Source organism: Abrus precatorius, unplaced genomic scaffold (genome assembly GCF_003935025.1).
Source record: "Abrus precatorius isolate BTA unplaced genomic scaffold, Abrus_2018 Scaffold5, whole genome shotgun sequence".
Taxonomy (NCBI): domain Eukaryota; kingdom Viridiplantae; phylum Streptophyta; class Magnoliopsida; order Fabales; family Fabaceae; genus Abrus; species Abrus precatorius.
Window position 1 is genome coordinate 1,278,449 of NW_020874395.1, and position 24,993 is coordinate 1,303,441.

At 33.6% G+C, this 24,993-nt stretch overlaps 2 protein-coding genes across 4 annotated transcripts; both read right to left on the minus strand.

Moving 5' to 3' along the window:
* Positions 1–880: 880 nt before the first annotated feature.
* LOC113867738 (CRM-domain containing factor CFM2, chloroplastic-like) lies at positions 881–9,275 on the minus strand. Its single transcript, XM_027503190.1, has 11 exons — positions 8,634–9,275; positions 6,349–6,877; positions 6,145–6,275; positions 4,867–5,151; positions 4,632–4,788; positions 4,190–4,482; positions 3,508–3,567; positions 2,957–3,424; positions 2,570–2,804; positions 1,805–1,935; positions 881–1,698 (listed from the first exon to the last, which is right to left on the minus strand). The coding sequence occupies exons 1-11, from the start codon at positions 9,201–9,203 to the stop codon at positions 1,513–1,515; spliced, it is 3,045 nt and encodes a 1,014-aa protein (XP_027358991.1). The 5' UTR covers positions 9,204–9,275; the 3' UTR covers positions 881–1,512.
* Positions 9,276–10,188: 913 nt separating this feature from the next.
* On the minus strand, positions 10,189–17,844 carry LOC113867737 (CRM-domain containing factor CFM2, chloroplastic-like). Of its 3 annotated transcripts, XM_027503188.1 has the most exons (11): positions 17,123–17,792; positions 16,049–16,574; positions 15,389–15,519; positions 14,461–14,811; positions 14,220–14,376; positions 13,417–13,706; positions 12,165–12,815; positions 11,790–12,012; positions 11,240–11,370; positions 10,779–11,118; positions 10,254–10,638 (listed from the first exon to the last, which is right to left on the minus strand). In XM_027503188.1, exons 1-10 carry the CDS (start codon positions 17,762–17,764, stop codon positions 10,825–10,827), a joined length of 3,396 nt encoding a protein of 1,131 aa, XP_027358989.1. In that variant the 5' UTR covers positions 17,765–17,792; the 3' UTR covers positions 10,254–10,638; positions 10,779–10,824. The 3 variants fall into 3 exon arrangements, with proteins under 3 accessions (XP_027358988.1, XP_027358990.1, XP_027358989.1); XM_027503187.1 differs by having other exon boundaries at positions 10,189–11,118; positions 17,123–17,844; XM_027503189.1 differs by having other exon boundaries at positions 10,190–11,118; positions 16,079–16,574.
* Positions 17,845–24,993: the final 7,149 nt, after the last annotated feature.

Here is a 24,993-nt window from a genome sequence, read left to right on the forward strand (position 1 = left end):
TTAGACATCTGTCATAAGTACTTCAAAGCTGAATTGTGTATTAGCAATTGAAAATGATTTAAATCTGTGGCATTTTTACGAGAAACGACATTGTTGTTAAAGGGGTGGGGTGGTGCTGTTAAGTATACAACATCACAGAGTCTACGCTAAGTAAATAATATTAGATGAGTACAAGTATCAATTACGTGGTCTCTTTAGCTGGAGAGAAACCATGTGTATTTTGAATTGAAAAGAAAGGAAGCAGCTGGGGAGAGTTAAAATATAGATATTGGTGATGGTTTAAAGCAAAATAATTAGCTAGAGCAGTAGTCCTCAAACTGGTGCTGGATGCTGTTATTATACTCTGTTTCTATGGGCTATTGCTAGTACCGATATAAAGCAAAATAACATTTTTTTTAAATAATTAAACACCAATGCAATATATCGTATTCTTAAATTTGTCCAAGAGTTTTAATAATAATAATAATAATAATAATAATTGTATTCAAGTAATGATATCTGATGTAACTAGCAGCAGCTTCAAAAGATTTTGTTAAGTCATATCATGAGCATAATTTGATATTTCAATTAAATTTTCAAAGTTATAATTTTATGTTTTAAAAATAAAAGATTAATTCAATTACTCTATCTGTTTTTAACATAATGTTTTAAATAAAAAATTTAATTACCTCGTCCAAACAAAGTTTTTAAAACCAAAAAAAAAGAGAAAAAGAAAAAAATTAATGACTCTATCCATATAAATCTATTTTTTTAGGAAATAATTACTCAAACAAACAAAATATTTTAAAATACTACACATTTAAATAATGTAATTAATTTTCCTAATTTTAAATTCTCTAACATTTTTTACTTTTCCTCTCTATACGCAACCAAACTTTATCAGGGAAATCATCCCAATATGAATACCCTGGAATTTGCTTTTCATTCTATTTCTTATTAATTTTGATAGTATTGTCATGTCCCATCACCATCTTAACTTTTGTATTCATTCAAACACAGGTTCTCATACTCTGGTTTTGGACATCACTTTGAAGAACATATTACATCATCATGGCTAGAATCCTCTAATCTGTGAGGACGTAAATTGTTATGAAAACCTGATCAGGCACACACTCGCACGTGTGAGTTAAAGCTGTTTGTGTCACGTCGTCCAGTCACCTACTAAAGCAGCTATGGTCACTGTTAATCCATGTCACTTGCCACATCACATAATTGACTTTAACTGTGGATTGTTGACTCTGACCGTTTACCTATCCACATCACTTGAGGACTCAGAACGGGTTCAAGAATAATTGAGGCTCTACCCTTTTGTACATTTCTTATTTCTTTTCCAGATTCTGTGTGGTGTTCTCTAACCCCTAAAACAATTTCAATATTCATCATCAACAATCCCCAAATTTCCTCTCTCTGACTTCGTAGCTCTACCTCCTGCAAATCTTTATTGTTGATGAAAAAAACACGGCAACATGTTTGTAAAAACTTGATCGGTAAAGAGCTGCAATGTTCTGTTTGTCACTGCAACCCGCATTCCACTCTGATTGCTTCCAACAATTCAGAAGAGACCCTGGGCGTTGCCTTGCCCTCTTTACCCACTTCATTAACATTTATGGCAGTGTTAGGTTCCTCTCCTGCCCCCCAACCCCTGTAAAGTATGACTTTGTTAGGCTCCTGAGAGACTAGAACACCACCTGTCGCTTGCTGTAAGAATAAAAATAGGGACTTAGTGAGTAATTTTTGCCAGAGATAAGGATGATTCAATGGGGGAAGAAATGAAAAAAAAGGAAGGAGTTTTCAGCATGTGCACCTCTAGCTTGAGCACCAACTCCTGAGCTGAGGTCCCTTTTGCCCTTCCTTTGACGTTAACTATGGCAAGAGGGTGCCTCCGGAAGTGTGCTTTGATTGCTTTCGCAACACCAGCAACAATGTTGCTCTTTCCTGAAAAGAAATTGTGGCCATCAAATGATAAAAGCATGAAGACGGTGCTTCCAATTGGCATAACTTGAGGAAAATACAGAAGAAATACAACACGAGACAAGGCAGAAAAAAGCAGCTCCAGAGCCACGTGCAACGTGCAAGGAGATACATCAATCTAGAATAAAAAACTTTCAAGATGTTGACATAAATTGAAGATTTACCAGTAAGGAAAAGTGAGATTAAGAAAGGGTAACAATTTTTGTCACTTCCTATTTGTACCAAGTAAGTGTTTGGCTACCCCTTGTTTTAGCTTGTCTTCTAAAAAGTAGAAGGCTAGAAGCTCCGTCAATTAGCTATCTGGGGAAGTTTCCGCCTCTAGTATTTTCTTTATTTTAGAAAATAAAATCTACTCTTGTAGCCCTTTTACAGAGAAGAGAAACACCAAAAAGAAAAACAAGGTTCTCCCCCCTCCCCCCTCCTCTCTCTCTCTTCCCCCAATAAAAACGAAAATAAAAAGTAGAAAACTACACAAGGTAAGCAACAAAACAAAAACACTTTGCAAGTTTGCATAGCACAAAATTAAAAGATAAGTGTTAAGACACCTTAAGAAACGAACGAACAGTGTTGGCAAAAAGAGAAAAAGCCAAAACAATACCTATTGCAAGGACAGGTCGCTTTCTCATCTTCAATGCCTGCTTCCGTAGAAGAAGTCTCTCTCTGTTGGAAAGATATACAGATCTAGAAGGCAACTCAAATGAACTCGTATCTGTTCCTGGAGCTGATGCTTCAGGAAAACTCTTTGATGCTGTGATTGATGATTTCATTACCTTGCTATTAGAGACGCAATGCTTAGTATCAACCACAGAATCACCAACTCCAACTCCATCCACCTGAAATCCATGATGCTTTTACCGAATCAATATTTAGAAAAGAAACAAGAATCCAGAAAATGTCAAGGCAAACCCTGACATAACCGGATGATAATTCAGGGGAGGATTAAGGTCAAAAATCCATTTTTCACATGTCAAACCCATGTGCTTACCTTTGTTTCTTTAGGAATCAAACCAGACAAGGATTCTGGTTCACCTTGATGAGCTTCACTCCCATTTATCAGTTCAACTGGCTGCCCCTGTATTGCTTGGTGATTGTCAAAAGAAGCTTCATTAGGAGCATTCCAATTTATGGAAGTTACTGGTTCAACTTGACGTGCGTCACCACTATCAATCAGCCCAACTGGCTGCCCCTGTAATGCTTGTCGATTGTCAACAGAAGATTCTTTAGGATAGTTCCTGTTTATGGAATTTTCTGGTTCACTTTGGCGAGCTTCAATCGGCTGCTCCAGTATTGCTTGATGATTCTCAACAGAAGCTTTAATGTTCCAATTTAAGGAATTTTCTGGTTCACCCTGACGAGCTCCACCACCATCAATCAGCTCAACTGACTGCTCCTGCATTTCTTGTTGATTGTCAACCACAGAAGTCTGCTTATTGTTTGCCTCCATATCTTTAACCTAATCAGGTGAATAATCCATATTCCTTAATTGAAATGAAAATGTATTTCAGAAACATAATAAACAAAACAGGGACCGCTCACCATTTGAAGCTTCAATTCGTTTATATTCTTATCTAGCTTCAAAACATGGAGCTTCAGTGTCTGCAGGAAGTGAGGAGAAAGGCATGAGGTTGTAAATCATATAAGATTAGTGGTCAATTCCCTTTTCAAATTGTTAGAAATATAACATAAAATCACTCATGATCACATGAAAACATTCACACTTCTCCCAAAAGTTAAAGTTAATCTATACACCTCAACTTTTGGAGAATTTAAATGTTAGAACTTCTAGAAAAGGAATGTACTAAGTTCATTTTATCTTATGAGAAATTTCATTCAATTTTTTACCCCCCATTTTCTTCTTGCATAAGAACTAGTTGATTAGCTTATCCAAACTGGGTTTTTATAGCATTAAAAGGCTATTCAAATATCAAAACAACCTTTTAATGCGATGCAAATCACCTATACAATTTTAAAAAAGATCATATATAAAGGCTGTTCAAAATGATATTTATCCAAAATGCGTCTTTACATCCAAATATACTATTTTAAAAAGATCATATATAAATATCAATTTTACAAATAGGCGATGCAAATCATCATTTTACGTGCAGTAAACCAGGCAAATACCACCGTATCCTTCATTTTCTATTTTTTATATAGTAGTATTAAACAAGTCAGCTGACACTTCTGTGCAAATACTAGTTGTTGATGACAACATTACCTCATAGCGCTGTGCTTCTTTAGAGCGCTTCAGTGCTTGCTTTTTATTTAATAACGATCGAGGCCTCAAACTCCCAGGCCGACTATAATTCTTTCCACGATACACAATGATTGCATAGCCCTTGTTCACTCTCTCTACTGCAACTAATATTCCGCCACTTTCTACCTCTAAGGTCTTAGCTATCTGATGGACATCTTCCCAGCTTCCTTGTTTACATATTATCTTCACAAGTTCCCGATACTTCCAATGAAGATGCATATTTTCCACTGTTCCATCAAAAACCCCTAGTCTACCTGAGAATGAAGAGAGGATTTATCAGGAATAGGTTTTGTATAAGTCAAGTACTTTAAAAAGGTTTAAAGGTCTCATTTATTTAACTTCCAAATTTACAATAATCAACAATCTATCATTATGAATTTCAAACATCATATTCTAGAGTCACCTAGTAACAGGAAGGGCCCCATCTTCAAGCCAATCCTCCGCAACATGTATCTCTCTTCTTTAGTAATACCCTCTTTATTGATTTCTTGTTCTTGGGGGCTCTCAGCAGTTTCCAACTCTGCTAGAAGTTTTTCAGCTTCTTCTTTCTTTTCTAGTGCCTGTATGTTAATGCTATACCAACTGTAACTCCAAAAAAAGAATTAAAAAAGGCAAATCGGAACTTCATGAAATCATACCATTGACAATTTCATGCTAGTGCTTTTAATAGCTGCCTCAGCATCAGTCCAGGTTACTTGTTTATTATCTTTCTGGAAGGTCAAAGCAGAATCACATTCTACAGCTCCTTGTTTCAGGTCTGGAGCGACTGTAACTAATGAACTGTTTCCAGTCTTCAGTTTGTACATTCCAACATTCCTCCGCTGTTCAATTGCTGAAGACACTGCAGCTGGCAAGAAGTCCTTTCCTCTATAGAAAACAATGAATTCTTTATCCCGAGCAAGTAGATTTCCTCCAGTCAGATGCTGCAGAGAAATATCTTTTATTAAACCAAAGTTGAGACAGAATGGTATCATATAAAACAAGATTGTGCTTTATTAAATTCTTTCAAAACCACCAGCTCAACTATTATATCATTAATGCAATTAAATTTAAAACTGATAGTGGATCTTCGAGTTCTTCTATTTGTCTCTTGGGACAAGAAAAGAGAAAAGATAAAGTGAAAAGCCAACCATGTAAGTATTAAACTGAGGTCAAAAGTGAAGAGTTTTATCATATAAGGTTCACTTTAGTTATCATAAGATAAGAGTAGTATCATTTCGCAACTTAGCATTGATAAAAATTTATTTACAAGTTAAACAGTCGACATCATACCAGGACCTCATTAATTTAATAGCATTGTCTAAATAAGCATCGCTTGGGTCATCAGTCAATATTCGACACCTCATTATGACAACCTTAATATACATAAGTTTTCCAAATCAATCAGCAGAAGCCAGATGAAAGCAAAATGATGGAACCCAAAACCACCGAGATAAATTGCTGTACTACTCCAATAGAGGTCCAAGACCATGGAGAGGGGCACAGGGTAGCAAGGGGAGTGGGCAATCATTATAAGGAGCAGCATGGGAATTTACAGGGATAGAGTGGAAGTTAGAAAGGAATACACCCACCAGCCTTGGGACATCACAGCTCTGTGAGTTAGTGGTACCTTTTTTGTCTCTCTTTTTCTGTCACTGTATTTTCTGGTTAGTGTTGCTTCTGTTGTGTGAATTGATCCGGTTTTTGGGTGTTGTTAGCTAGTATTCTGTGTGTGGTGTTGAGTTCAGGTTACTTCTCAAATATTTTATAAACGATATCAATGAATGATAACTGGTTGCAGCAGTAATCTCATTCACATGCAATATATGGTGTCAAAATCAGCACGCATGGACTATGACATGATATGCACTTTCATGTACCATAATTTTTAACCATAAGTGCTAAATTTCATAAAATTTAAAAATTGCTTAACTGACCTTTATCTCTTCAGCCATCATCTCACTGTTAGTATCCTGCACACCTCTTTTTATAGCAATCTTGACAATCTCGCATCTTTCCCAAAGCTTAATAATTGCAGCAGCCAATCCTTGAAGATTCCTGTTTCTACCTTTGAAACAAAAGAACAAGAAAAACAATTAAACCTAATTTTGAACATATAAGAAAATGTTCGACAAACTCACCTAATGCAAAATGACATGGTATATGTTTGCCAAGTCTCCTCAATGTGGTCATTTCATCATCTGTAAGTTTAGGTTTCACACCATATGGAAGAAGGCGAAAAGGCTTCCTATAGCCAGGAATAACAGCAGGTAGAAGATCAGCATCAACAGGCAGAGGGTCATATCCCCACCAATCAATGAATCGTGGCCCGAGCCCTGTCAACAAGCAGTCTGCATCTTCCACAAGCGCTGCCTCACCAGGCAGTTGAAATCTTACTTTATTGGGAGTACCAACACCTTGGATCAGAGCTGGTTTTGCTGTTTTGACATTTGAACTATGACCAGCATATGTCACTGAATTTGTTTCAGATGAGTGGTCCTCTCTTTTATCATGATTTTTATCATCCTCATCCATACGTTGCAGAGCATCACCGGGGTTGTCATCTCTCAAAACTTTATCAGATAAGAAGTACGGGTACTTATACTCAGTCCCTCTGTACAATATTATCTTACTTCCAGATCTCCAAACAACAAGACCTCCAGTTTTTCTCTGACAATGACAGAAATAAGCTACAATCAGATAATTATACATGGGTCACCAACATCATGTCGAAGAAAACAAAAGGGTAAAATGCAGATACCCTTCCAGCCATAGGTTTATCGAAGAAAACCTCCTGTCCTGTGGTTGAAAACTTAGGTAGTGTTTGGTTTATTTTCTATTTTTTTACTTTCATTTCATATGTTTTCACTAATAATAACAAATATGCCACATGTATTTCACTTTATTCCCTGATTTCAAGAATTTGCAAAGGAAACATGATTTGAAAACAACAATATCTTGTTTTTGTAATTTTAACAATATATCAGAAACAGAAAATGTGAAAATAGAATGGCATTTTTGTAATAATTATTAAGTCATATGAACTGCTAATGAAAAAGCAAATGGAAAACAAATACCACTTAGGAATCAAACTCTGAAAAAGTAGAGTTAATTTAATTACTTGTGCAGAGGCAGAAAACACACTTAGTCAATTTTAAGGGTGAGTTTTGAACCACACGGCGTTTTGTGCATTCACTAATGGCTGAAGGGAATTTCGTAGTTTACATTGGTACAGGAATAGGGTATGATACTGGTATATCTTAAATCTAAAAGTTGTTATTAATTTTTTTGGAAGTTGATTACTTAGGTTTCTTAGATATTCTGCATGAGTAGGCTATCAATTTTGAAATATCCATGCATTAATTCTTACATTTTAGTCAGAAAAAAAAATTAAATAAATAAAAATAAATAAATAAATATATATATATATATATAAGAAGATTGGATAGCAAACTGTAGAATACACCAAGAGTTGTGTTTCCACCCTCTTTCCTCTCCTCCTATGAAGCTAGCTAATATGATTCTCAGTGACATGTCAATGGCTTCCATGCCCCATTCTATTTCCTTTTTTTTCCCCTTTCTTTCGGGCTTTATGCCCTTTTTTCACCAAAATTCTTATCTGTCCATAAAGTTGATTATAATCTTCACAGTACTACCCCAAATTTGTCTCTTCGAAATTTACCATGGAACACGTTAGTTAGTTTTTAATGATACGAAAATTTAATTTTGTCGCTAAAAAACATATTTTTGAAAACTGGCTGATTTGACCTTTTGCTTTGGAGACAAGCCAATCTGTCAGAACAACTCAAGAAATTGGTAGAAAAAAAAACTAGTTAAATCGGTCAAGAGCCGGCCAAAACTAAGTATTAACCAGTGCCAATGAACTAGTCTAAATCAGTTTTTAAAAATCTTTTTTCTTTTACTTTTAATTTTTTAATTCTATAGCATTTTTAAAATGAATAGAGGCTCATGTATGAGATGTATTTATGAACTACTACTATTTAACTATTTATTATGACCCTTTTGTACTAATTTAAAATGTTGCTTAACTTAATTTTCTTATAAGTTTATATTAATTTGACACTTCATATATTAAATAATATTAAAAAAAGTATATGTAACCATCACTAATTCAAGATAAGTTCAACCATTTTTTGAACCTTTGAACCATGAACTGGTGCTTCAACAAGTTTGATCACCAATTCCGTTTTAAAAACATTACTAAACAATCATAAATGTTACTCTTTAAGCAAGTGACACTTCATTGTATTCCTGAAAAGGATTAACATAACAGGCATTTGTGAATCGTGAGTCATGAAGCATAATTATACATGTCACAAGGTGTGATTCATAATTTTGGCAGATCAATTTGAGCGTTTGCTCTGATTTGGAACAAGTAATAGCAGTGGCAGGGGGGTTAACTTACCTCCAACAAGTCATGAGTTCTTTTCATGTTGAATCTACAAAGATCGTCACAAACGATTCTCACCACTTCGGAGCTCCTCCATTGTTCGTGAATTCCGTTCACGATTCCTTCGGTGATGCCGGCCTTCCCAACCTTCAGTTTCTGCTTCATCCCTAACCCTAACTTCATCAACCTCCGAATCTCCGCATCAGAGAGGCTCAGCTCCGCCAACGTCGGCATTCTCTCCTCTCTCCTCCTCTTCTCCTCTTTCGCTGCTCCAGTCCAACTGCGGTCGATGGTGTGGCCCACGCGGCGCTTAGGGAGGTGGCTAGGTAGGGGAACGAAGATTTCGCCGGCGGAGGAGGGAGGAGGCGGAGGTGGTGGTGGTTGTGGTGTGGGGGTTTCGTCTGTGATGCCGAGAGTGCGGAGCTTGTCGGCGATTCGTTGAATGGCGGAGTCGGAGAGAGTTCGGGTTTGGGATTGGGTTTGAGTGTCGGAGCTCCGAATGAGGGATTTGGATTTGGTTTTGGGGAATTGATGAGGGAAGAAGTACAATGAAGTGCAATGAAAGTGAATTGCAGGAAGCAGCATCTCAGTAGTGTAGTAGTTGTTAGTTGATGGGCATGGATAACGAACGATACTACTATATAAAGCTATATTAAAATGCACCAACAGATATTTTATTGCAATCATTTTTATTTCTATATATATCTTTAGAATATCTTTCTCTAATAGTAAAAATAACAAAAAATACAATGTATAGTACGAGTTTTTACATATTAAGCAGTATACTATAACTAGCATTATCACTATTGTATCAAAATTGGTTATTTAATTTTTAGTCTGTTTATTTTTCACAAAAAAATTATTATTTAACACGTATATGTTATTATTCACCATAAAATGCTATATTATAATTGTTTAAAAGTTTAAATATGTTTTCTTCCTAAATATGATGCTTTTTAAAATTGCCTTTTTTAATTCATACATTTAACAAAGTAATTCTCAAGAAAGACATTTACACAGGTTAAAATTGTATTTAAGTTAATTTTAAAATACCAAATATTTAACAATAGTAAACTTTTTTATAGCAAATAATTTTCCATATGTATTTCCTTTATTTTGAATAAAAATAAATCAAACCAAAAAAACTTTTTTGTATTGCTTATATATTGAATTTTTTTTATTTTCATACCTAATATAAAATTATTTAACTGTACTCGAACATTTTTTAAAAATAAAATAAAAAAGTTATGGCAAAAAAAAAATTAAAAAGGATGGAATATGAAATAAAAATAAAAAGGGAGGCATAAGGAAGAGTGGCTCACAATGTAACATTGATGCTCCTTTGATGATTTATTTATATAAAAAGAAAGACACTAGAGATAAAAAAATAACAATGCATTTTCTTTTTGTTTTGTTAAAGAGAGAATTAGGAGGACAGAAAAAGACATTTATAAATTTAATTTTGTTTCTCTTCTCTCATTTCCTTTAATCTGAAATAAATAGTGAGTAAGCTTTATAAAGTGGATAGATATGTAGATGAGAAAGAAAAAAAATCTGAAAAGACGGGACAAGGATGTAATGGAGTTCAAGATTTCCAATTAATGAACTAAATTATTTCTTTTCCTTTATATGCATTCAAACATTTAATACCCTTTTCAATCGTTCTTTTCCCTGTACTTTTCTAATTAATACCTTTTTACTAGCTTCTGTTTTCTTCTCTTTCTACTCTGCATCTAAATCGCTGTTCGTTCAATATGACTAAAGCATATCGAGCTTCTGCGAGCTATTACAAGACATTTCAGTTCAGTCCCAGTGGAGAAAAACTTTTGAAAAAGACACTAGGAACTGGAGGACTGAAGAAAGGCTTTAAAGCTTAGTTGAGGCTCCATTCGTATTTCTCCTTTTCCAGTTCCTGTTTGGTGTTCTCCTTCCCACTAAAAATCTCAATATTCTCATGATCTCCAAAAATTTTCATCATCACCCAAATTTCCTCTCTCTGAGTTCCACAGCTCCATCTCCTATATACCATAGTGCAAACAACACCACCACAATCAGTGCTGATGAAAAAATTCCGGCAATATGTCAGTAGAAACTTGATCAGCAAAGTGATGCAATGGTCTGTTGTTTGTTGTTTGTTACTGCAACCCACGATCACCTCTGCTGGTTAGTTCCAACAGTCGCTGATTACATAGCTGCTCAGGTTCCTTCACCGAGAAGTATTATGTCGCGATCGAGCACTAAAGAAGGGTTTGGAATCTCTCTTGAAAAAATGAATTGGCCTTGAGCCTGTCCTCATTCTTCTTTTCCCTATCCTACTTATTCTTCTTTTCCTGTTCCAGACCCTGAGTGTAGAGGCAGGAGTAACGCTGGGCTTTGCCTCTTCCTCATTACCCACTTTATTAACATTTATGATAGTGCTAGATTCCGATGCTGCCCACCAACCCCTGTAAAGTATGACTTTACTAGGCTCCCGAGAGACTAGAACAGCACCTGTTTCTTGCTGCAAGAAAAATAGGGAAAAAAATTTAATAACTTAGGGAATATTTACTGCCCAAGAACAGTAAAAATGACTCAACAAGGAAGAAGAGATGAGGAGAAGGGAAGGAATTCAGTATGTGCACCTCTAGCTTGAAAACCAACTCCTGAACTGAGGTCCCTTTTGCCCTTCCTTTGACATTAACTATGGCAAGAGGGTGCTTACGGAAGTGAGCTTTAATTGCTTTCACAACGCTAGACACAATATTGCTCTTTCCTGAAAAGAAAGTATGGCCACAGAACAAAAATGAGAGATAATATTCCTTCCAATTAATTGAAGCTTCATTTGTTACCAATCCAGAATGAAAAAAATTTCAATTTTGTCATTCAACACCCACAAGAACTGAGATAAAATAGCTAACAGTTTTTGCCATTTCTCTATTGTAATGAGGACCAAAACCTAGAGGGCTAATTAGCTATCTTTACTCCGCTAAAACATGTTATAGCTTCTTTAGTTAACACAGAACACCCCCTCCCTCCACTCCCCCCAAAAAAATAAAAAAATAAAAAACAACTGACACAAAATAAAGCTACAAAGAAAAAATTCCAAGCAAGATCGCATAAACATTGTATAGTGTCAGGACAACCCAAGATAAAACAATATTGGCAAAAAGAAACTAAAGCTGAAAACAATACCGATGGCAAGGACAGGTTCCTTTATCATCAGTAATGCCTGCTTTCGCAGAAGAATTCTCTCTCTGTTGGAAAGATGCACAGATCTAGAAGGCAACTCATTTGAACTAATCATTGGAGCTGATGGTTCAGAATCAATTTCTGACAATGGAATTGACGATTCCATTGCCTTGCTATTAGAGATGCAATGCTCAATACCAGCCACAGGGTCACTCACTCCATCCAACTGAAATCCATGTTAATTTTACCAAATCAATATTTTAAAAAGAAATAACAGCCAAAAACAAGTCAAAGGAAGCCCTGACACAACCACATGTTAATCCAAGTGAGGATTGAGGTCAATAGTTCAATCTTCATCAGTCAAAGCCATGTGCTTACCTCTGGTTCTTTATGAATCAAACTAGACCAGGATTCTGGTTCATATTTATGAGCTTCACCACCATCAATCAACTCAACAGAAGCTTCTTTAGGAGAATTCCAATTTATGGAATTTTCTGGTTCACCTTGTTGAGCTCTATCACTATCAATCAGCTCAACTGGCTTCTCCTGTTTTGCATGTAGATTGTCAAGAGAAACTTGTTTCAGAGAATTCCAATTTATGGAATTTTCTGGTTGATCTTGATGTGCTCCACTATCATCAATTAGCTCAACTGACTGGTCCTGTATTGCTTGTAGATTGTCAAAAGAAACTTCTATAGAAGAATTCCAATTTATGGAATTTTCTGGTTGATCTTGTGCTCCACTATTATCAATTAGCTCAACTGACTGGTCCTGTATTGCTTGTAGATTGTCAACAGAAGCTTCTATAGAAGAATTCCAATTTATCGAATTTTCTGATTCACATTGATGAGATCCACCATCAATCAGCTCAACTGGCTGTTCCAGTATTGCTTGTTGATTGTCAACAGAAGCTTCTCCCAAAGAATTCCAATTTAAGGAGTCTGAACAATAAAAATGAGGTCCACTCACCATTTTAAGTTTCAATTCGTTTATTTTCTTATCTAGCTTCAAAACACGAAGCTTCAATGACTGCAAGAAATGAGTAAAAAGGAATAAGGTGGTGGTATTTATATCAATATAAGATTAGCAATCAATTCCTTTTTCAAAAAATTAAATGGCAAGGATGAAAATACATGCTACAATGTAGTGATCACTTAACTCCATCACTCTACCAAATAAACATTGAATGTTCTTTTTCTTGATAAGGAAAAAGTTGTTTTATGTTCATTATATTTTACTGTGTTGGGATGAGCCTTTTTTTCCCTCAAAAAGCTGAAGCACTAAAAAAACCACAAATGTTTTTTTTTTCTTTTTTATAGCTAGAATTTTGTGCTTCTTAAAAAGATAAATTTTACAACATTAAATATACTGTTCTATTCAGACACTTAAAAAAAAAAAAAAAATCTCAAATTTTACATCCAAACATAAAATAGCCTTTACTTTTTAAAAAAGTATTTAAAAAATAGATAATTTTCTGAAAGCTCAAGCAAAACCAACCCTTTTTTATCATTTTACGTGGTTTAACAGGCAAATAAATCTCTCTCTCACCCTACTTTTTCGAAAAAGGAAATGTAGAAAACAAATTAACTAACACTCCTACTCAAATACATGTTGATGATGACAATTTTACCTCCCGGCGCTGTGCCTCTATAGAACGCTTCAATGCTTGCCTTTTATTTAAAAGTGTTTGAGGCCTCAAACAAGAAGGCTTACTATAATTCTTTCCACGGTACACAATGATTGCATATCCCTTTCTCACCCTCTCTACTGCCACTAATATTCCACCACTTTCTGCCTCTAAGGTCTGAGCTATCTGATGGACATCTTCCAGGCTTCCCTTACATATTATCTTCACAAGTTCACGATACTTCCAATGAAGATGCATATTTTCCACCGTTCCATCAAAAACCCCTCGTCTACCTGACAATGAAGAGTTTTTTTATAATTTATTTCTTAAAATTACAATTTCTTATAAAAAAATAATTTTAAATTGTAAAAAATTGAATAAATTTATTATAATTTAATATCAAAATTTTAATATTATATATATACAAAAATATTTTAAAATTCTTAATATATTTTTTATTAAAAAGTCAAAAATTAAAATAAAAAATTATTTTGACAAAATATTAATTTTGATAAAAAAGAAATTTTATCATTTAAATATAATTTATATCTTATTTTATTACTTTGTGTTTATCTCAACCATAATAGAATGGCATAGTGTTACATGGTTTACTATCTTAATGTACATTAGGATAAGATTAGGGTTTATCTTTCTTTTATTGATTCTTATCCCATTCTCATATCTTATAATTTTCTATCCTATCATATTCATCAAATTGACCCTTAAATACTTCATTCATTTACTTTCAAAATAGAATAATTAACTATCTATGATTGTGAATTTCGAACATCATTTTCAAGAATCACCTAGTAACAGGAAGGGCTTCATCATCAGGCCAATCCTCCGCAACATGTATTTCTCTTCGTTAGTCATACCCTCTTTATCTATTTCTTGTTCTTGAGGGCTCTCTGCACTTACCAGCTCTGCTAGAAGTTTTTCAGCCTTTGCTTTCTTTTCTAATGCCTGTATGTGAAAGCTATACCATCTGTAACTCAAAAAAAAAAAAAACAAAAAAAATACAAACAATAGCAAATTATAAAATCATACCATTGACAATTTGATGCTAGTTCTTTTAATAGCTGCCTCAGCCTTAGTCAACGTTCTTTGTTTAGTATCTTTCCGGAAGGTCATATCATTTCCTTCAGAATCACACTCTGTGATTCCATTTTTCTGGTCTGGAGTGACCGTAACTGATGAACTATTTCCACCCTTCAGTTTACACCTTCCAATATTCCTGCGCTGTCTAATTGCTGAAAACATTGCAGCCTTCAGTTTGTACAGTCCAATATTCCTCTGCTTTTTAATTGCTGAAGACACTGCAACTGGCAAGAAGTCTTTTCCTCTATAAAAAACAATGAATTCTCTATCTCGAGAAAGCAGAGTTCCTCCAGTCAGATGCTGCAGAAAAGTGGATATTTTATTAAACTGAAATTGAGATATAATGGTATCATATATATCTTTTATGAGATCTGTTTAAACTGAAATTACTTGACAGTTGAGATAGTTGATTTGAAAGATATATATGATATCTCATAAATTTTATGTATACATGATATCTTATTTGGGCATGCAAGAAAAAACAATTGAAATTACTAAACCCAGGAACATAACATTAGAATCAAAAATATCTAGCGTCCACTTTTGTCATATATGTTTAAGTAGGAGAAAACTGATGTGCAAGTTAAGGACAGTATTCAAAGGTCCTTCAGTTCAGTCTCCAGCATGAACATAAGAATGACAGCAAACATATGATGTTCATTACCATCCAAGGTGAAAGACCCTTGCAACTCATCTTCTAAAATAATTGAGAAACCAAATTAATGAATAATAGCAGTAAACAGCACGAATGTCATTCGCACACAACATATGGCACAAGAAAGAGCAGGCATAGGCTATGACAAGTCATACACTTCCACTTACCGTAATATTTATACTATAAGTGCTAAGTTTCATAAAATCAAAAACAGTAACTGACCTTTAACTCTTTAGCCATTAACTTACTGCTAGTATTCTGCACACCTCTCTTTACAGCGATCTTGGCAATCTCACATCTTTCCCAAAGTTTAACAATTGCAGCAGCCAATCCTTGAAGTTTCCTATTTCTACCTGTAAAAAAGAAGCAAGCAAAACAATTAAGGGTGTATTACTTATTTATACATTTATTCAATAAATTATTTTTAAACAGAGACTTATACCATAAATTTAACAATGAAACTTATTAGAATAAATTAAAAACAACTGTTTTCATAAGCTGTATCAAGAAATTTATTGAATAAATTGAAAACAGCGTATGAGAGTCATAAGCCCAATTTGGGTAAACTTTAAGTCTTTATAGAAGAAAAAAATCAGTATAAAAAATAAATAAAACCTCTCATAAGTTAGAAACAAATTATGCTTTTCAATTTTTTTAGAAGCTCTCTAATTTAATTTCTCTAAATTTGAGGAGATAAGTCGTTTTTAACTTATGAGAGAAATTTTATTCATTTTTAATACTAATTTTTTTCTCCTATAAGGACTACTCTAGAAGTTTACCCAAACTAAGCCATAGACTGTTCTCCTTAAGTTGTTCATAAGCACTTACAAACAAACCTAAAACCTAACACTGGTCAGATAAGAAAAAATAGGACAAACTTACCTAGTGCAAAATGACAAGGTAAAGGTCTACCAAGTCTCTTCAATGTGGTCATTTCATCGTCTGTTAGTTTGGAATTCTCACCATAAGGAAGAAGGCGAAAAGGCTTCTGATATCCACGAATAACAGGAGGTAGAAGATCAGCATTGACAGGCAGAGGATCATGACCCCACCAATCAGTGAATCGTGGCCCCAGTCCCATTAACAAGCAGTCTGCATCTTCTGCTAGCTCTTCCTCCCCGGGCAGTTGAAATCGTACTTTATTGGGAGTACCAACACCTAGTATCAAAGCTGGTTTTGCTGTTTCAACATTTGAACTGTGCACAGCACATGTTGCTGAATTTGTTTCAGGCGAGAGGCTCTCTCTTTTATCACAACTTTTATCATCAACATCCATATGTTGCAAATCATCATCAGTGTCTTGTCTCAAATCTTTATCTGATATGAAGTAAGGATCCTCATAATCAGTCCCTCTGTACAATATTATTGTACGTCCAGATCTCCAAACAACAAGGCCACCAGTTTTTCTCTGACGAAGAAAAATAAAACTATAATCAAATAATTATACATGGGGCACCACAATCATATTGGAGAGTGGGGAAAAAGGCTAAAACACAATAGCCTCTTCAACTATAGCTTTATCCAGGGGAGGAAAAATAAACCTCCTGTGGTTGATAACTTAGGCAATGTTTGGTTTATTTCCTGATTTTGTTTTTACTTGACATGCATTCAGAAATAATTACAAATATAATACTTTACTTTCACTTTGCCTACTGATTTCAAGAACTTTAAAAGGAAACAGGGAAACAACAAAATCTTGTTTCATTATTCCAAAAACAACCAAACGCCACCTTAACAGCTCGAACTCTGAACTCATGAAACCCCGAAAAGTAATGTGTGTCAATTTACCAATAGTTTCTTACCATTTAGACCAGAAAAAAAAAATTTTAAAAATAATTTCTTTACATCCATCCACAAAGTTGACTCCAAATCTCACACTTACTAATAAGCTAATTTCATTGATGAGCATCGAATTATCCATGGAAAACAAAATTGTACAGAAGCAATAGAATTCACCTCCAACAAATCATGAGTCCTTCTCAAGTCATATCTACAAATATCCTCACAAACAATCCTCACAACCTCGGAACGCTCCCACCGCTCGTGAATCGCGTTGACAATTCGATCGTTGATACCGGCCTTGGCAACTCGAACCTTCTGCTTCAACCGAAACCCTAGCGTCGTCAACCTCCGAATTTCAGAATCCGTGAGACTCAGCTCCGCCAACGTCGGCACTACTTCCTCTATCCTCCTCCTCTTCAGCTCTTCTTCCTTGAGATTCTTCTGTTTGGCCACTTCGTTCTGGCTGAGGAGAGCGATTCCGGAGCCAGGGAGCGGAACCGGGTTGAGTGGTGTGGACCAGCTTGGCTCGAAAGAGTGGCACACACGCCGCTTGGGGAGTTGGTGCGGAAAGGGCACGGTGATTTCGGTGGAGGGAGTGGCGGGTGGTTCGGTGATACCGAGGCTGCGGAGCTTGTCGGCAATTTGTTGAATGGCGGAGGAAGGGAGGATTTGGGTTTGGGCTCGGGTTCGGGTGTTGGTAGTGGAGCAGCAAATGAGGAATTTGGGTTTAGGTTTGGGGAATTGAAGAGGGAACAACTGTGAAGAAGAAGAAGAAGGAAAGGTGTGTAAGTGGAAGTGAGTTGCAGGAAGCAACATGGTAGTTCATGGATGACGACACTGTACAAAGCTTGCAACGTTACAATAAAAATGCACTCATGGATATTCACCATTTTTACGCATATAATTAATTTTTATTGAAATAAATATAAGAATAAGTAATGAAACAAGGAGGAAAAAAAATTGAAATTGAAATTAAAAAAAATTATTTTAAAAATCCACTTTCTATTTTTTTATTTTTTAATTGACTAACTAAAGAAAAATAATCATTATTCATTTTTTTTCCCTTTCCATTGTAACCAAATAAAATATAAAAGAATATTAACTGTATCTGTATGGCATGAGGATGGGTTTGTATTTCTACACCGTAGAAGGGGAAGATTCATATAAATAGTCTAGATATACAATAAATAACTAATATATAACAATCATATATTTTAATATAGAAATTAGAGTAGTTTACATGTACACATGATATAAAGTAACATGTATGCTAAATTATGCGTAAAATTTCAATTTGTGAAAAATAATATTAACATTAACTTGTAATAAATATTTTTTAATTAAAATTTATCATATTTATTTAACTCTATGGTTCTGTTTCATCTAATTTTATATCAAAATACGAAGCAGAAATTAATAAATATAATTATATTGTTGTAATTTTTTATATAAAATACAAAAATATAAAAAAATAATGATTGCATTGTTGTTGTATTTAGTTTATCTTTAATGATAATAAATATGAAAATGATATTAACCTAATTTTTTATCATCCTCAGTCATAATGAATATACAAGCTGTAATAAATACTTTAATTTTGTCTAAATTCATATTTTTTATGATTTGATTAATATAAGTACTTATTAAAAAGTACATGTATAAAAGGTTTATCCGAGTGGAAAGCACGTCGACATGCTTAAGCAAGGTCTCATATTTAAATTTTTGTGTATACAAAAAAATTTTAATGATAGACTCATCTATCATATTCATATGCACGATATTGGTCAGATCCTGATTAAACTAGATGAAAAATACATGTATAAACTTGTTAGCAATGTTTCATTATTTAATTATTCAAAACAGATACAAAAGATATAATATTTTACATTCGGTGTCCTGAATTTTTCTAAACACATAACGATCGCCAATCATTATTTTTATCAAATTCTTTACATGTTGATTTTTTTCATTGAAGATTTAATTTCTACATCTTCATTTACCAAATTAAGCCAACATGAATCGTTCTCAACAAAACCAACTTCAATCCCTCACCCAATTTGACTTGAATTACATGATTTTTTGTTTTTGTTTTCTAATGTAACTATACTTGCTTGATATCTCATTACCCGATAATGATCCAAATTCATAAACTAAACCATTCATAATCCAATTTTGACCCAACCTTATATGACCTTTTTCATGTGTTATTATCCATTGTCAATCATAAACCCAAAGATCTTACAACTTAATTTTAATCATAACCCTAACTAGACTCGCATAATTTTTCTGAAGTTATTCAAGTTAGTTTTGACTAAAACTTCGCGTGCACACAACTTTGATTGAAGGCATATTTCGCTAGTTCAAAATCTTGATGGAATTTAGGGTTATAAATACCTCAAGTGATGAATAAAAATAAAAAGACTATATTATAATATTTAAAAACTATTAATAAATTTGGTGTAGAAGATGTTCGTCCTCACACGAAATTACTATGGATTGATGACGATATTTCCCTAGAATACAATGAAACCTTTAAATTTCTTATCTAGCAATAATAATAAATTTTCTCTCTTGAACTTAAAATTTAAGAAAACTCAAACTCATATGTTACACTTAAAAAAAAAGTTTTTTTACATGTTCAATATAACGCCCTGGATTTTGTAATAATATTTTAATTACTATATATGTATATATATAGAGTTTTTCATGTGTTTGTATGATTGAGCATATGATGATGATGTGTATTAGATGGTGGTGTGAATGTATGAGGTGGATATATGTGTATACATGAGATAAACGTGAATGCTAATTGTGCATTGTGTTTGGATGTGCTGAATTGGTTGAAATTAGATTAAGTGAGTATTTTTTATGTGTTCTTGCTGTAGCGAGAAAGTCCTGAGAGAAGGGAGTGAAAGTGTGGCTTTCTCGCTATAGCGAGAGAGTAACAGTAAGGGGTACATTTCTGGATGCAGTCTCGCTGTCACAGGCGCTTATACCCCAAGTATCAAAAACCAGTTCTGAGCATGGAAAAGGAAAAAACTCTGGACCTTGGCATTTTGCAAAAACCTTAAATGTACCCAATATAAAATCTCAAGTAAGAGAAGGAAAGTAGGATTTTTTTCAAAGAAAGAAAGCTAAAAAAAATTTTTAACAAGAAGAGATAAAATTTTCACACATTTTTCAGAAGAGAGGCAACAAGTCTTTATAAGGGATTTTTTTGGAGGAGGGCTTTTTCTAGAGGGAAAGAAAGAAAGTAGGAGAAGCAACATGTTTCCCTGATAGATCTGAGCTGAAGAGAAAAGAGATAGGAATTTGAAAAAAAAAAAACAAAAAGAAAACTAAAGAAAAGAATAGACTCCAAACCACACACAGATTATTATCCTTTAGTTTTGCATAATTTCTCCAGGTATGACTTCTTTCTTCTCTTTTGCTGGACTATAATTTTTATCTGTGTTTGAGCATCTGGTACGACATTTTCTTTTCTTTTTCTCTTCATGTTGGAGCTTGAATATTATATTGATTTGTATTGGAGTGCGTCTCTTCGCGGCTAAAATGTTACGACGGTTTTACATATAAAGACAGCAATGACAAATAGTAACATTTTAGTATTTTTTATTTATTTATTTTTCTCTTGATTAGACTGTGCACTGCAAACCGGCTCCCATGACTTTACCATCTTACTTTTACGTTTATATAATACAAACAATTCTCCCTTTAACATCTCTTCTTTATATTTTATAAAACAATAAAGTAGATGCAGTGTCTCTCTCTCTCAATGCCATCTATCATGAATGAATAGCAATGTCATCTACCATGCTTAGCACATATACGGTTTTTACTATCTCCAATCATATCAATTTCACATCTATTTTACATCTTTCTTTTTGATGTTTAATGTCTACCTGCCAAATTCTTAAAGATATGCACATAGGAGATATTATGTGCATATCTCCTATGTCCATCCTGCTTACCCCTCTACTTTGTTACCCACTGCTGATACTCGTTCACCTCATCGCACTGCTAGACAGATGGAGGAGAACGGTGGAGACTGTTGCTGCTGCTTCTTCTAGCTTCGCTTTCCCTACTTCTTCTGAGGAGTCCGATCCCATTGAAGATTACTCTCCTTACGATTGAAGTCTGTTTTATTTGTGTATGCATTAGGGGAACTGCTCTTAGGAAGTCTGGTCTATTAATGTTACGTGTGTATTTGGATCATGTTAACCGCTTTTAATTCTATTTAAGTACTTGACTATTCCGCCAAACTAATGCTTAATATATTGAGGTATTTTCATATTATGAGTTGTGTATATTCTTACTCTTATGCTATCGAGATTGATATGAGGAATGCTAATTATCTATGGAATGATGAGATGAGAAAATTGTATGCATGTTAACTCTCTCTCAGAGAAAGGAAATTATACTTGTGATTGTATAAAGAAAGAATTTTATTTTTTTACCAGATTTTGGTGTTTTATGAACTACTATCTTATAAAGGATGATATCAGAGTTTAATAATTTAGGACGCTATACGTTGAATATGAATGTGAAATAAATATGAAAGTATGATGTGCATGAAGTAGTATAGAAATTGTACAGTTGTAATATGTGTATTGTAGCATATCTGTTAATGTTGTTATGATATATGTGTTATAATACATTGATGAGTGCGATTAGGACACATGTGTTGTGACATATCGATTGACGTGGTATAATACATGTATTGTAACGTGCAGGTTAGTAGACATATGCATGTTAGTAGACACCGTACGAAATTTAAAAGTCATGTCCTTTCATCATTGGGTGTCATCAAAGGCATTGTATGTGAACCAACACACTTGTTCTTGATTCTAACTTAGTTCCTATACAGCCCTCGTATGCTTGTAGCGTTGTGAATGTTACAATAGAAATATTTAATGGCCATTTTATCTTTCTTTCATATACATAAATTGTATCTCTTCTCAAGTTCAAAAATTTGTTAATTTTAAACACTTTTATGGCCATGTGCTTATCTTGGTTTTATAACATCTTACTTTTTTAAATTCTAAAAAATAAATAATAATTTATAACAAATCAACTCAACAAGCTGATTGCCAAATAGTAATTTAAATATTTTTAAATTTCAATCAAACGAATAAATTGGTTCTTGACCAAAACAAGTAATTTTAGTATTGAGAAATCTCAATCTTTCTCCTATAAACATATTTACAATTAATTTGAACAATAAAAGAATCAAAATTTAACTGTAATTTTATAATATTACCAAATTAATATAAAATAATGTGCATAGGCATTGAAATTAAATTATATATATGAAAGCATACTCTTTACAAACTATTAACCAAAAAATATATATATGTAATGTATAATACTTAATTACAAGATCATCATGAACAAAATTTTTCTAAGAGCAGTTTCGATTCATGTCCAAACACTAAGAGTTTGTTCCTAACCGTTATTCTTGTTACCTGAAATATTTTATAAGGATGAATTTTTTTCTTATCATTAAAACATAACAACAAGTATAATTTGTGTATTAGAAAATGTATTCTTCAATCCATATACAAAATAAATACATTAATCCCTTTAAACTTCCATGTCATATTCACATAAGATTTAAATAAAATACTCGGCCATCACTTATAGTTCAAGTGCATCAAGTTCTATGATAATGCTTATATTAAATCAAATAAAACACCACATCATTAATTATGATCTAATTATCTCATCACTCTTATGCATATCAATAATATATTCAATTCATTTCAGTTTCAACTCAACAATTTCTTATATAATGTGATCACATTCCATAGTTGCCTCCAACATTTCATGAGGTATTACACAATAGGTAAATAGCTGTCGGTTAGCCCATATATACGGATATAATGTATACACTTATAGGGCCCCTTAACAAAAGTACAGTCAGGAGTGTTAGTCAAAAAACGTGTGTGTGGCCATATGATGCATTTGCAACTTTATAAATCGTGCACATTTAGCGAATGTCATCCATCATCTACGTTTCTCCTAGACTTCTATAGTTGCCTCCCTATTTCATACTCTCGGTGTATCGTTGTAGCTATTCACACTAATTCCTTTCTCATCAATTCATATATCATCCACAAATTAGCATGTTACAATACATGTATTATAACCATATAATTCAATGTATTACGATACATATATTGTAAATATATCTGTCGATGTGTCATAATACTTGTATTACAATCACATCAATTTGCTGGCTATAATTCTTACATTGTAAACACACTTCTCAAAATTTCATACTCTCATATTCATTTCCATTCAAATATTTTCATAAAAATAAATATTATACATATCATATACTTTTTATGCATACTATTCATTACTTAACTCATTTTTACATATATTCAACTTTCAATCAAATTCAACAACCATATCATTATACGATTTGCACATATAGTCCGACTATCAATTAAACAATTTTGCCAGAGCTTGGATATCTCTGGACTCAATCCAAATCGAATACTACAATCAATTATATTTCATAATATCTCAAAATAATCATTTATCATCTATTAAACCTCCTAAATTCAGAGAAATATACATCATCAACCTATCATAATATTTAAAAATTTCATCTTTATATGTATATAATTTCACAATAGAAACAAACACTACTAGGGTCTCGAGAGTATAAATATTTCTATGTTCTAATGATAGAATTGAACTCTCCTTTCTTCGATATGAAGATCTAGAAGGAGTTTGATGAAGAGGATAGCTTAGAACGAAGGTTTTTCCTATACAACACAAGACAACCTTTTAAAAAAAATAGAACTTGGACAGAAACAATCGGTAAATCTAGATACAAACTCAAGAAAACTTACTTGGGATTACTTAGATTAGGCGTACAAACTTGGATCTGGCTAATAATCGCAGTTTGGAGGGGATTTTTTTAGAAGAAAAGGGAGTAAGAACTCAGAGAAAACTAAAGGAACCGAGATGGAGATTGAGAGAAATGAAAATTTTACGTTTAAGATTCCTTAAATAACCCTGACCTTGATCGCTTTCGCTTGAGTGAGAGATTCTCACTTAAGCGATGAGTACCTCGCCTGTGCGAGACACATCTCACCTGAGCGAGATATGTAGACAGTAGCTCCTTGCGCCTTTTCTGATATTCTCGCTTGAGTGAGATAAGTGTCTAGAGAGTTCCAAATTTTCTGTGATTCCTCGCTTGGGCGAGCTCCATCTCGCCTAAACGAGGTAGCAGTTAGGGTGACCTAATCTTGTTTCGCTTGAGCGAGATTGATCTCCTTAAGCGAGCATGCTATAGAAAGAGATAATCCTGGACGTGCAATATCGCCTGAGCGAGGCATATCTTGCTTGAACGAGATTCTCCTGCACCAAAAATTTACTAAACACTTAAAATCCTCCTTAATACTTTCCAACATCATCTAACATCAATTAATAATCTATTACTAATACTATTTTACAATGAGGATGTTACAAGTTTCATGAATATTTGCAAAAATAAAACCTCCAAATTTCTCGAACAAAGCAACACCACTTCTATATTCACGTAGGTGAAATCCTTTGATAAATAATATTATCAATCTATTAAGAGTTTTAACTCACCCTCATATATATATATATATATATATATCACTAAATCTTATATTTTAGTGCTCCAATTGTTAAATAACTTGTTGTTACCTATTAATCTATATAAAAACTAAACAAATTTATAAACTTCCTTTTCATTTTCGAGTAGTACATAGCCTTCTGGTTGTTCCATATAAATTTCTTCATTAAGATTTTCATTCAAAAAAGTAGTTTTAACATCCATTTGATGCACATGAAGCTTATAAATGGATGCTAACGCTATAAGTAGACTTTAAGCAACCAAACTAAACATAAAGCTTTTAGTGCACATGAGTCACACTAAAAGCATAATATATAAAGATGCTTTATTACATAAAGTTAGTTTATTAGAACCATTTGTATCATACTTTTTTCTAAATACTCACTTGCACCTATAGGCTTTGATCATTGAGGCAAATCAACTAAGA

What these genes read in the sequence shown, in the direction of transcription:
- LOC113867738 (XM_027503190.1), bottom strand. Translation starts at nt 9,203, where the DNA reads ATGCTGCTTCCTGCAATTCACTTTCATTGCACTTCATTGTACTTCTTC. An exon ending in CTAGCATGAAATTGTCAATG is followed by an intron (nt 4,789 to 4,866) that starts GTATGATTTCAT and finishes ATTAACATACAG; the next exon opens with GCACTAGAAAAGAAAGAAGA. An exon ending in TGATTCCTAAAGAAACAAAG is followed by an intron (nt 2,805 to 2,956) that starts GTAAGCACATGG and finishes CATGGATTTCAG; the next exon opens with GTGGATGGAGTTGGAGTTGG.
- LOC113867737 (XM_027503187.1), bottom strand. Translation starts at nt 17,764, where the DNA reads ATGTTGCTTCCTGCAACTCACTTCCACTTACACACCTTTCCTTCTTCT. An exon ending in GGACTCATGATTTGTTGGAG is followed by an intron (nt 16,575 to 17,122) that starts GTGAATTCTATT and finishes TTTCTTCGTCAG; the next exon opens with AGAAAAACTGGTGGCCTTGT. An exon ending in TAATGGCTAAAGAGTTAAAG is followed by an intron (nt 14,812 to 15,388) that starts GTCAGTTACTGT and finishes ACTTTTCTGCAG; the next exon opens with CATCTGACTGGAGGAACTCT.